At 39.5% G+C, this 13,566-nt stretch overlaps 1 protein-coding gene across 1 annotated transcript in view; it reads left to right on the top strand.

The window, feature by feature from the left end:
• The window catches only part of Man1a2 (mannosidase, alpha, class 1A, member 2), a 145,302-nt gene that overhangs the window by 35,169 nt on the left and 96,567 nt on the right, over positions 1-13,566 (top strand). Inside the window, 2 exon segments of the mRNA NM_001106452.1 lie at positions 4,604-4,859; positions 8,228-8,324. Coding sequence (NP_001099922.1) covers positions 4,604-4,859; positions 8,228-8,324 — 353 coding nt within the window.

The following is a 13,566-nucleotide window of genomic DNA, read 5'->3' as shown; positions in this document are numbered from 1 at the left end:
TGTGCTGTCAAGCTTCTGACATATGCTCTCTCCTGTTTCTTTCCGCAGGCACTCAGCGCTATGAGTTTTCCTCTTAGCACTGCTTTCATTGTGTCCCATAAGTTTCTGTATGTTGTACCTTCATTTTCACTAAATTCTAAAAAGTCTTTAATTTTTTCCTTTATTTCTTCCATTACCAAGTTATCATTGAATAGAGTGTTGTTCAACTTCCATGTATATGTGGGCTTTCTGTTATTATTGAAGACCAGTCTTAGTCCGTGATGATATGATAGGATGTGTGGGATTATTCTATCTTCCTGTATCTGTTGAGATCTGTTTTGTGACCTATTATATGGTCCATTTTGGAGAAGGTACCATGAGGTCCTGAGAAGAAGGTGTGTATCCTTTTGTTTTAGGATGGAATGTTCTATAAATATCTATTAAGTCCATTTGGTTCATAACTTCTGTTAGTTTCTCTATTTCTGTTTCCGTGATCTGTCCATTGATGAGAGTGGGGTATTGAAATCTCCTACTATTATTGTGTGGTGCAGTGTGTGATTTGAACTTTAGTAACGTTTCTTTTATGTATGTAGGTGCCCTTGTATTTGGAGCATAGATATTTAGGATTGAGAGTTCATCTTGGTGGATTTTTCCTTTGATGAATATGAAGTGTCCTTCTTTGTTTTTTATGATGACTTTTGGTAGAAAGTCAATTTTATTCCATATTAGAATGGCCACTCTAGCTTGTTTCATTGGACCCTTTGCTTGGAAAGTTGTTTTCCAGCCTTTTATTCTCAGATAGTGTCTGTCTTTGTCTCTGAGGTGTGTTTCCTGTATGCAGCAAACTGCTGGGTCCTCTTTACGTATAAAGTCTGTTGTTTATGTCTTTTTATTGGGGAATTGAGTCAATTGATGTTGAGAGATATTAATAGTGTTGCTTCCGGTTATTTTCATTGTTAGAGATAAAATTATATTTGTGTGTTTCTCTTCTTTCGGTTTTATTGCAAGGAGATTACTTTCTTGCTTTTTCCAGGATATAGTTTCCCTCCTTGTGTTCGAGAGTTCCATCTATTAATCTTTGTAGGACTGGATTTATGGAAAGATATTGTGTAAATTTGGTTTTGTCATGGAATATCTTGGTTTCTCCATCTATGTTAATTGATAGCTTTGCTGGATACAGTCGCCTGGGCTGGCATTTGTGTTCTCTTAGGGTCTGTATGACCTCTGCCCAGGATCTTCTGGCTTTCATAGTCTGTTGAGAAATCTGGTATAATTCTGGTAGGTCTGTCTTTATATGTTACTTGACCTTTTTCCCTTATTGCTTTTAATATTCTTTCTTTGTTTTGTGCCTTTGGTGTTTTGATTATCGTGTGCCAGGAGGAATTTCTTTTCTGATCTAGTTTATTTGGAGTTTTGTAGGCTTCTTGTATGTTTATGGGCTTCTCTTTTCTTTAGGGAAGATTTCTTCCATAATTTTGTTGAAGATATTTACTGGCCCTTTAAGTTGAGTCTTTACTCTCTTCTATACCTATTATCTTTAGGTTTGATCTTCTCATTGTGTCCTGGGTTTCCTGGATGTTTTGGACTAGGAGCTTTTTGCGTTTTACATTATCTGTGATGGTTGTGTCGATGTTTTCTTTGGTATCTTCTGCCCCTGAAATTCTATCCTCTATCTTTCTTGGTGACACTTGCATCTATGACTTCTGATCTCTTCCCTAGGTTTTCTATCTCCAAGGTTTGTCTCCCTTTGTGCTTTCTTTATTGTTTCTATTTCCATTTTTAAAACCTGGATGGTTTTGTTCAATTCCTTCACCTGTTTGGTTTTGTTTTCCTGTAATTCTTGAAGGGATTTTTGTGTTTCCTTTTTAAGCACTTCTACTTGTTTACTTGTGTTGTCCTGTATTTCTTTAAGGGAGTTATTTAGGTCCTTCTTAAAGTCCTCTATCATCATCATGAGATGTGATTTTGTATTTAAATCTTGATTTTCCTGTGTGTTTGGATATCCAGTATTTGCTTTGGTGGGAGAATTGGGCTCTGATGATGCCAAGTATTCTTGGTTTCTGTTGCTTAGGTTCCTACACTTACCTCTTGCCATCAGGTTGTCTCTGCTGTTAGCTTGTCTTGCAGTCTCTGACAGTGGCTTAACCCTCCTGTAGGCCGTGTGATGGTGTGTCAGCACTCCTTAGACCTGTTTTCTTTCAGCTGGACCTGGGAACAGAGACCTCTGCTGTTAGGTGTGTAGGCGTTCCTGGCGACTGACTTTCAGCTCTGGTGCAGGCAGAAACCTGAAGGGTCCTGCCCCTGACTGCTCCTATGTCCCTGTGCCCAGGGGACACAGATGGCACTAGGCAATTTTCTCTTGGGTTGGGAATGTAGCAGAGAGTAGTCTCCTCTGAGTTCTCAGGAGTGTCTGCACTTTTGAGGGTCCTGTTCTCTCTCCCACGGGACTTGGGTGCAGGAAGCTGTGTGATTGGTTCAGTTCAGTTCCAAGTGTAGGCCAGAACCAGCAGATTCCTGCTGCTGACTGCTCCTATATTCTGTATCCAGAGGCACTATCCAGAGGCAATTTCCTCTTGGGCCAGGGATGGGGGCAGAAGTGGTGGTCTGTCCTGGGTTCTCAGGATTGTATGCACTTCTGGGTGTTCAACTCTCTCTCCTACGGGATTTGGGTGCAGGGAGCACCCAAGTCAACTAAAAGCCTATTTAATAAGGAAAAGCAGAAAAAAGAGATTTCATTGTGGCCACATTACAAAGGACTTGAGGGGCTGTCACTGGATCACTATCTTTCTCCTCAGTCAGCTCCTTTAACTGCCTTATAGAGGACAGGTGGCTTGTTAAGGCACTGGATGCTAGCCTCTAGCTTCCTTCTTGAGACTTTAGTACTTGTCTGAAAGACAGAAACTGCCCTTGAAAAAGCCCCTAGGCTGTCCGCTTTTCTGAGCCTGTGTGTATCCTGTGCTTGTATAGGAAGTTGGGGAGACTCTTAGCTGAAAGTGTCAAAACACTCACCTGGAAGAAACTCCACAGAAGCCGAAGTCTGCGGCAGGGAATTGAGGGCCAGCAGAATATCCGTCTCTTCTCTCTGGTCCTCGGTGGAAGCGTGTTCTCATGCTGAGTCTCTCATGATTGTAGATGTTTGAAGAGAAGAATGCATAGTTGGGTCACTTTGGACTTAGCAGCCAAAAAGAAGTTTTATCAGCTGGCTTTGCCCATTTTTTAATCCATAGAGAAAAATATTTCCTGGTAGACCCTCTTTTTCTTATTTATTAAATTAGGGTTATGTGGCTACCTGTAACTGTGGGCTGGTGGGAAAGATTTGGTTGGCATAGATGGATTAGGACGTGTTACATTGGGCAGGCACAATTCTCTTTATTTTTTAGTAAGGTAGCATTGTTCTCTTCGTCTCTGTCTCTCTCTGTCAGTCTCTGTCTCTGTGTCTGTCTATCTCTGTCTCTCTCTGTGTCTGTCTGTCTGTCTGTGTCTGTCTGTCTGTCTGTATTCTGTATTCTATATTCTGTTTAAACATGTAGTGAAGGACATCTGGATTTTTGTCGTTTGACTTATTGTGAATAAAGCTGGTATAAATATTTGAATAAGCTTTTCTTACTAATTACAGTAAAGGAATATAATGCTTTATCCTGTTAGGCACCTCGAAGTGCTGTGGCATTAGGTGGAGTCACTCTGCTGTACAGCGGTCACTCTTCTTCATCTCTAGACCTCTCTATGCTGGTAACAGAAGCTCTGCACCCATAAAGCAATGACTGTGTCACCCCTGCTGCAGTCCCTGGATGCCAGTGTTTTACTTTGCAGCTTGGTAGCTGTGCCTTTTCCACACACCTCACATAAAGGGAATAGCCTTCTATGATAGGCAGTTAGGCGTGGGAAACACAGTCAGCGTTTTCTTTTTTTTTTTTTTTTTTTTTTTTCGGAGCTGGGGACCGAACCCAGGGCCTTGCGCTTGCTAGGCAAGTGCTCTACCACTGAGCTAAATCCCCAACCCCCAGTCAACGTTTTCAAAACCCCGAGAACTGAAATCTGAAACATTTGTGGTCTCAATTATTTAGGATAAGAAACGCTGTATTCACCACTAACTAAATTAGAACTTTTATTTTTAAAAAAAAGTTGAAGAGAGTTTTAATTAGTCTTGATCAGTTGGGAATCACCACATTATTAAATCTTGGCCATTTCAGAGTGGTTTCAGCAGCATATGCTGTACTAAATAATGAAAGTTTCCTACCTCTAATCTCCCCTGTCTCTTCCCTTGTTCTAGGTTCATGTTTTTGTCTTCTCTCTGCTATTCAACACCACTGACTGACTTCCTCTCCCTTTTCACTGGTCCCTCTTGTTCTCCTTGCCTTCTTTCCATGGATCCCTTCAAGTTTCTTAGTTTTCTGTTGTGGAATTAGAACTTTTTTCTAGGTTTCCTCTTTCCATGTAAAATATTTACTCAGTACTTGGAATACATTTTCCTTCTCATACCACCCTATATTTATCCTGTTCTTTGGCCAGATGACTGTCTGTCACTGATAAAACTATCATTAGAGTTTAGTAGGAGAATTTTAAGGTGTTGAGTACTACTCTGACCTTTTAAAAAAATTTTTTTTAATTTATTTTTATTCCCCAGGGAAGAAGAAGAGCGTCTGAGAAATAAGATTAGAGCTGATCATGAGAAAGCCCTGGAAGAAGCAAAAGAAAAATTAAGAAAGTCAAGAGAGGAAATCCGTGCAGAAATTCAGACAGAGAAAAATAAAGTAGCCCAAGCAATGAAGACAAAAGAGACCAGGGTACTGCCACCTGTCCCTGTCCCACAGCGTGTAGGGGTCAGTGGTGGGGACCCAGAAGACGCGGAGATCAGGAAGAAAAGAGACAAAATTAAAGAGGTAATAAGCCGAGGTTGGGATGTGGAGACATGTAGACCCACGTCTAACTGCACATTACTGGTGTTGTATGTGCATCTATGCTCTTCTGTGTAGTTGTGATTCTGTCTCCAGGCCGACAGTAAGGGTTGGAGTGCTGTCTTTTTCTTTATTGATCATAATGTAAGTTTTTGAAATTAAAAATTTGAGTCAGGTTTGTTTAGGTGGTTAGATGGCTTGGCCATGTTAGGGATCTTTTGAAGCACAGGGTTTTATAGAAGAGTAGAATTTGTGTATAAGTTTATTGAATAAGCAATTTAAAATATTCAGTTTGAATGAGTTATACCAGATGCTCTGCAGAGCCTTTCATAGTTGAGATTTTAAGCAGTTCGTGCTGTTTGAGACATGTTTTAAGGACTGTACTGCTATTAGGACCATGTTCCTTCCAAAGGTTCTTCATGGATTAAATAATAGAAAAAGGTTGATCTCAAAGGTCTTCAAATTTATTTAGCACCAGAAGTCTTTTAATTTTAATTCTATGAATTATAGATTAAGAGAACACCAACTCTAGTGAATTGAGCTAAACCGTGTTTATTGGGGTTCCTGATAATGTTGAGTAGAGTTTATAGTTAAGCTGCTTATGAAGAAGCGTCATCAGGTGCAACAGCATCGACAAGAATACATTTAATTTATACAGTCAGATAGCTATATATCCTGGTAATAGATACATATTTAATGTATTTTAAACCTGATCTGTGAGATTTTCTCACTGCCATGACATTTTTGACAGGAACTACAAAAGGAGGGAAAGGAGGGAGGGGGAGAAGGAAGGGAGGGAAAGGAGGGAGGGGAGGTGGAAGGGAGGAGAGGGAGGGTAGGTGGATGGGCTTATTTTGGCTCCCAGTTAGAGACACTGCTGTGCTAGGGAAGGAGGGATGGCTGGCCATGTTGCATCTGCAGTCAGGAAGCCAGAGAGCTGTGAATCAGCTGGCTTCTGCCCTTTCCTCCTTCTCTCCCCCAGTTTCAACCAAATGGAAGGGATGGTGCCACCCACTTTCAGGGTCCGTCTCCCCTCCTCAGTGAAGCCTCCTGGAGCATCCTCGTTGACAGAGCCAGAGTTGTTTCCTAAGTGGCCCCTTATCCTGTTCAGTTGTTGTTCTATCTTGATGGCCGTCACCGTGGCTTTAGTACTATAAACCTTGATGAGTGAAGATGGATGGACATTTTAATTTTTGCCTGTCATTGGGGTGTGTTTTTTACAGTGGCTACTTAGTATATTTTTCTTGGGAGCGTACTTTTTTGACAGCTGTTTGTTCAGATACTTTTGTTACCCATTTTCAGATGTCAGTATAATGTTTTGAAATATTTTCTTACATATGTAATGATTTAGATGGATAATCATGTGCATTTAAGGGAGTTTCAGGCTGCGGCCCGGTGGTTTGCCAGGTTCCCTAGAGGTTCGTATTAGCGGTGCATTTGGGCTCAGCTTGTCCCATTCCTTTACTAGGCTTTCTTTGACTTACTGATTCCAGTGACTTTTTGTAGATAACTTCTGATTATATAATTGTCCTGTTTTGAATAGTGGTACTTTTTCTTTTTCCTTATATCTGTTTCTTAGCCTACTGCACAGGCTAGACCTTCTGTTAACTATTTTTGAAAGAAGTGATGAGAAACAACAGGACTGGATTAGGTGCTCACTCTAGAGCGTAAGTGTTTAATACTCAACTGTTGGTATGTTGGTAACCTCTTAGGTTGAGGATATTTCTTTGTAATTACAGTTTAAGGGTTTTATCATGCGTGTTGAATTTTGTGAAATGCTTCGTTTATATTTTTCTTTAGATAATTGTTTGATTTTTTTTTTTACTTTTTTGTTAATATGGTAAATTTTATTTACTTTTTTTAAATGTTAACTCACCTTATATGTCTGGGTGAAACCACATGTAGTCATGTTAACATATTTTCTTTATACAGTGCTAATTTGTTTTGGAAGAAATGGTCTGGAGTTTTCTTTCAATGTTTTTGCCTAATTTTGGTATTTGATTGATACTGGCTACATGAAGCAAGTTTTGAAGTGGTTTAATGAATGGCATGTTGTTAAATGATACACTGCGGTTTGCTGCTATATTAAATGTTGTGTAGCTCAGAACTACATAGGTTGTAAAAAACTCAACCCATGTTAGCTGATACAGAGTATTTATTAGTTTAATGGCTTCAAATGAGGGCATTAGGCTTGGATGATTTGCCTTTGTCTCTTTTCTTACACTACTTGGTTTTTCTTTAATAGGAGAGAGTTAGTCATTAACAGTTTTAGGATTAAATTATATAAACCCTTCTGATCCTAAGGGAGATCATCTTCTATGTCCTCCCGTTTAGACTAAGGTGAATACAAAGGCCTTGATTACCTACTTGATCCATATACCCATCCAGTCACGATAAGAGAGCAAGGCTTGGCAGCTTACGACCTGTGGGCTAAAGCTTTTCATTTGCCTGTTTTTGAAAAATCAATTTTAGTTGGAATACGGACATGGCCATTTGGTTACATATTACCTAGGACTGCTTTTGTGCTTTTGTAAGACTTTAAATCTTTTGGTCTCTGGTCTAAAGGTAAGAGATTGTAGAGTCAGGCTGAATTAGTTGTTGGTAGAAGCAGGGCCTCTTGATTGACAACCCAGTCATTAGTTATCACAGTGAAGAAAGAGGGGCTGTTCCCCAAAGTATTAGCACTTTATGAAAGGAAAGAATGCCAGATAGCTACCTCTCTTTCTCCACATATCTTTCTGATTACATCTAATGTTTTGTTGTGTAAATTAAAATTAAGTATAGTTGTTTTTGTTAGGGTTTCTGTTGCTGCAGTGAAACACCGTGACCAGAAAGCAGGTTGGAGGGAAGGGAGTATTTGGCTTATACTCCCATATTGCTCTTCATCATCAAAGGAAGTCAGGACTGCAACTCAAACATGGCAGGGACCTGGGCACAGGAGCTGATGCACAGGTCATGGAGAGGTGCTGCTTACTGGCTTGCTCCTAATGGCTTGCTCAGTCTGCTTTCTTATAGAACCCAGGACCAACATTCTAGGGATGGCACCACCTACAATGGGCTGGACTCTTTCCCATCGGTCACTGTTAAGCAATGCTTTACAGCTGGGGAAGCATTTTCTCATTTGAGGTTCCCTCCCTTCAGATAATTCTAGCTTGTGTCAAGTTGACATCAGAGTAGCCAGCATAGTAGGTATATATGTTTTTATAGTGAAACAAATGTTAATTGAATAACAAGCTAATGTAGGAAACATGGCAGAATGGGTAAGAATATAGCATCCCAACTCTAAATTATATGAAGCATAAAGTAGTCTGTGGATAGCTTCAAATGGTGCGTTACAATTTTTCTCTTTGCAGATGATGAAACATGCCTGGGATAATTACAGAACATACGGATGGGGCCATAATGAGCTCAGACCTATTGCAAGGAAAGGGCATTCCACTAACATATTCGGTAAGGTAACTGTTTTGAATTACTTTTTTCCCCCTTTCTCTATCTTTTCAAACAAAAATCTGGCTTTTAAAAGTACTCTCCCAGGTCTGTTTCTGTGCAGTTATGCTGACCTGTTTGTTTTGGTGTGTCAGGATTTAGTCCTAGTGCGCTGTAATGTACAGCTTTGTGTTACTCTACTTACACACAGCTACTTCAGACATTTATCTAAGTATTTTGAAGATTTTTTTACCCTGCGTTTTCTTTTGTTTAATGTCATGAAAGGTAGATATATATTTGCAATTTTTTCCCCTTCAAGACAGTAAACTACTACTAGTGATACTCATAAAGGAAAAGGGAACAGTTTAGAGATTCTGGTGTGCTAGAAGCTTAATATGTCACACACTACAAGTAGTGATGCTATGCATTATGACTCTCTCTCTCTCTCTCTCTCTCTCTCTCTCTCTCTCTCTGTGTGTGTGTGTGTGTGTGTGTGTGTGTTGAGGAAGGGGATGAATAGATCTGAGGAAGGTCTTTATCATGGAATAGAGAGTGGTCTGAGGAAAGGCTGTATCCTTCTTGGACATGTTAGTTTTTCCTGTTCAGCTTGGTTCACTTGTTAACTGTAACTTGCCCTACTAATTTTGACCAGCAAATTTTATTAAACCTAGAATTAATCTTGGGAACTGTCAGAGCTGTTCCTTGTGGTCATCACTCCTTCCTTTTCTTTTGACTGTTGATGTATTAGCTATCGTGGTAGTATCTGTAAGTGAGAACAGGACCACTCACATGCTGAAGGCACATACACTAGTCACAGGCTGTGAAGGTTTTATTATTATTTATAGTATGCCGTAGTAATACTTCAATAACAATAGTCTTATGATGAATTTTTCTAATGGCATTTCTTGAGAGACAGAGACAGAGACAGAGACAAAAGAGAGGTTGAGAACTGAGAAACTCTGTGTGTGTGTGTGTGTGTGTGTGTGTGTGTGTGTGTGTGTGTGTGTGTAGAAACACTTCCCTCACTCCTCCCCAGGGTGGAGGTCAGTTCTGGTCTTCTACCATGGAGTTCCAGAACTCAAACTCAGGTTGCCCAGTTTTGGAAGTGTCTTTACCTGCTGAGCCTTGTCCCCAAGCCCAATTTTTCACTTCTCACCAGCTGTCTCATTTGATATACCAAATTTCATTATGACTTTATAGAATTAAAATCATAGAGCAATCAAACAAACAGACAAACCAACAGATAAAAACCCTTAAATCTTTCTTCTCACTGTACGTCGAGTGGACAGGTTATCGAACTTTAACTCACAGTATTACAGGTTGTAGAGAATTAGTCTAAAGCATGTTTTCCCTTAGCTTTTATTGTAAATGATTCATTCATGTAATAACTGAAATGAGTGCTCCCTGCCTTCACTGGTTAGTCCTTGCCACCAGAGCACTTTGCAGGTGACAGAAAACCCATCTCAGAATGGCTTGAACTAAAATCTGTTCTGCTGTCTCAGTGGAGTCCTGGTATAGAGCTGATTCAGCTCAGGCCCACCCCCACCCCCACCCCCTCGGTGTGCTGACTTCCTCTCAGGATGGTTTCAGTATTCGGGGTTTCATGTCTTACTACTTACTCTATTTGTAGAATCAGGGTATCATTTGGGTTTCTTAGAAATACGATTGAAGGAATCTTTGATTTTTGTCTTCTCTAACTGATGGGGTATAGTCAAGTGTCTTACCCTCTGGGCCTGCTGCTGCAGGGGACCAGGAGTAGAAGACACTACTGCTGGACATACCTTAGCACTGGCCCTAGCTACCCAGACATGCTTAAGAGAAAGAATCCTTTGATTTTCAGAGACAAAGTTTTGCTTGCTTATGTTGGTCTATAATTTAATATCTTCCAACCTCGGCCTCCCAAGTGCTAGAATTACATGTTTGTACCACCATGATTGACTAAAGCGGATGCTTTTTGTTTTTGGTTTTGTTATGAGACAGGCTCTTTTCAGTGTATATCTTTTGCTGTTCAGAACTCACCCTGTAGACCAGACTGACCTCAAACTCTTCCTTTCTTCCTTCCTCCCTTCTTCCTTCCCTCCCTCCCACCCACCCATCCACCTGTCTATCCATCCATCCATCCATCCATCCATCATCCATCCATCCACCCACCCATCCATCCATCCATCCATCCATCCATCCATCCTTCCATCCTTCCATCCATTTCTGAGAAAGGATCTTACTATGTACCTGGGTGTTAGACTTTAGTTCCTGAGTGCTGGGTTTTAAAGGTGTACACCACAGGGGCTGGAGAGATGGCTTGGCAGTTAAGAGCACTGGCTGCTCTTCCAGAGATTTTGAGTTTAATTCCTAGCAACCACATGGTGGCTCACAATCATCTCTAATGAGATCTGACGCTCTCTTCTGGTGTGTCTGAAGACAGCTACAGTGTACTCATATACATACAACACATAAGTAATTCTTTAAAAAAGACACTCATGTGTACCCATGACACAGCTGTGTATTTTTCTTGCACTGTGTTTTGCTTTAGTAGCAGGCTGTTGCTCTTTTCAATATTAGTTGTGAAGCACTTTGTTTTTCTGGAAAACAATGTAGAAGATTAATCTTATTTTCTTCTGAATACTTCATATAATTTTCCAGTGAAACTGCAAAACCCAGAGAAATTTTAAAAAGGGTTTTGAAATGTCAGTTTTTCTAATTACAAGGACTATTCCCTTTAACTGTTTCAACCTTGATATGTGCGCTCTCTCTCTCTCTCTCTCTCTCTCTCTCTCTCTCTCTCTCTCGGTGTGTGTGTGTGTGTACACATACAGGCATACTCACACTGGGAATGTAGCTTAGGGCATCTACTAAATTTAAGTACTCTTGCCCTATCCCCAAAGTACAACCCTGTTTATTGGTTTGAAATTCTCTAATGTTATTATTAAGTGTTATACATCTTCTGCTAACTGCTAAATTTAACCTTTTCTGAGATTTTTATGTTATATTTTTATTCAGTTAAAATATACCTGAATCTAGAATCCATATATTGATTTAAATGTCTAAAATCTGAACATTCCTCTAATTTCAGTCCCCCATGTGGCCTGCCATTTGACCCTGACTATTTTTGTGACACTAGTGAGATCAGATGGCAGTTTTATTTTTATTAGTGAATTTATTTGACCATTAGTAGCATATAATATTTATGCATTGCTTTGTTTCCATGCTTTATTGACAGCTGTATAGAGTAGAACTGTCAGCCTTAACATTGAAGTAGAATGTATTTCATAAAACATGTAGAATGTGAGTGGCTCTTGGGATATTTGATCATTCATATAATTACTGTCCTACTAATCTAAGATTTTGAAATTTATTGTGAAAATAAAGTAAGGCTTAGAATTTTATCTTGACTTTTTTATTTCCTATTTTGATTTTTAGTTTGTTTCTTTCCTTCTGAAAAACTAGGTTAGCGTAGATCTATTATGATTCTTTTTATAGAACCATCTTTCAAATCAGTTCTTTTGACACTTTTCTTTGTTTCTAATATATTCCTGCCTTTAGCATTGGTAGACCAACTCTGTTTTTCATGCTTGTTGGTTCTTTTCCTTCTCAGTAGTGTTGCGTTCATTTACTTTCGTTTGTTCTCATTAAATAGTAAAAATTTAAAGTCATTACTTTTTCAGAACCTTTTGACATTCCCATAAATTAAACAGCTGCTATATCCCCCACCCCACCACCCTTTTGAGACAGGATTTTCCTGTAGCCCTAGCTGTTGTAGAACTTGCTCTGTAGATCAGACTGTCCTCCAACTGAGAGATTCCCCTCCCTCTGCCTCCAAAGTGCTGGGTGGTATTAAAACGTGTGCCACTATGCCTGGCTGGGTTACACATTTGTACTGTCATTTTTCCGTTCATTTACTCATAGGTAATTCCAGTTATTTTCCATTTTTCCCCAGGTGAAATCTTGTGTTATTTAGCATTATGTAGACAGTGATAGCGATGACCAGTAGTTTTGTTTCCACTCATATATTCCTCAGCTCCTCATTTACGTACAGGCCTATCAGTGGAAATAGCTCAGATGGGGCAGAGCAGACAAGGAAAGGACTAGTAACTGGGGAGCATGGCTGCTACTACAGCAGGGGAGGGACAGGAACACTAACAGGCTTCAAAGGAGTTCAGGGAAGTGTGAAGAGCTTACTAACATTATCTTCTAGATGTATTCAGACAGGTATATGAGAGGCAGGAATACAGGAGTGGTTAAATGCCCCACTAAAGCCTTTATCTTAATAAAAAGCTGAGGCTCAAGAAAAGTAAATGAAAACTTTCTGTGTAATAACTCAAAAAGGCCATTCTCGATGGTACTGACACGGACTGAGTTGGGAGAAAACCAAACAATGCTATCAGGGCACTGTATTCTTGTTTAATTAATAGAAAGATAGATTACTGATGAGGCAAGGGAATTATTAGGAACATTTGAACCAAAAGGTATGTAACTTAAGGACAAAGATCAAAAGATATTTGTGTCTATAGCTTTAAGCCACTGAGAGGGAAAAGTAGTTTTACCTACACCCCAAAGAGAGAGCAAAAAAGGAAGAAAGAAAGACCAGGAAGCTGTCCTGTTTTCTTGTCCTTTGTGCAGTACCTATCTAAGTATCCACTGTGTTTGCTTCGTTCAGTTGATTTCCTGTTACCTGCTTTCTGAAACTCTTTAAAGATTAGAATTGTCAGAGGTGGTGGCTTCTTGTATTTTCATTTTTCTCTATGTACATTTTACTTCATGATTTCTTTTTTTCTATCTGTTTTTTTTAAAGAGTATTAACATATAAGTTGGGTGTGGTTGTGTATGCTTTTAGTCCGAGCACTGGAGAGGCAGAGGCAGCTGGATCTCTGAGTTTGAGGCTAGCCTGGTCTTGAGTTCTAGGATAGCCACGGATACAAAGAGGGACCCTGTCTTGACCCCAAACTCAAACCCAAAACCCAAACCAAAAAAAGAGTAATAAAATTTATTAAATTAGTCTTATGAATTTTTAAAAGGTTTATTTATTTTACTTATATGAGACTTTATTTACATATTTATTATCATATATACCCCTTCTATGAATTTGAACCAGAGGGCATGGCTTATGTTGTGACTTACCCGTCAGTTTGAATCGTTGCCCTCCCTTTGCATTTTCATACTTTAGTTAAGTATGTACTCATGTTCTGACCAAGGCAAACAACAAGGAGAATCTACTGTTAGTTCTCACTTATTTTTCTATTAGCTTCCCAAATCTTAATTGTTCCTATTA

This window comes from Rattus norvegicus, chromosome 2, assembly GCF_021556685.1.
Source record: "Rattus norvegicus strain SHRSP/BbbUtx chromosome 2, alternate assembly SHRSP_T2T, whole genome shotgun sequence".
Classification (NCBI taxonomy): Eukaryota; Metazoa; Chordata; class Mammalia; order Rodentia; family Muridae; genus Rattus; species Rattus norvegicus.
The sequence above is the reverse complement of the archived record's forward strand: the minus strand, read 5'-3'. Positions and strand labels throughout refer to the sequence as shown.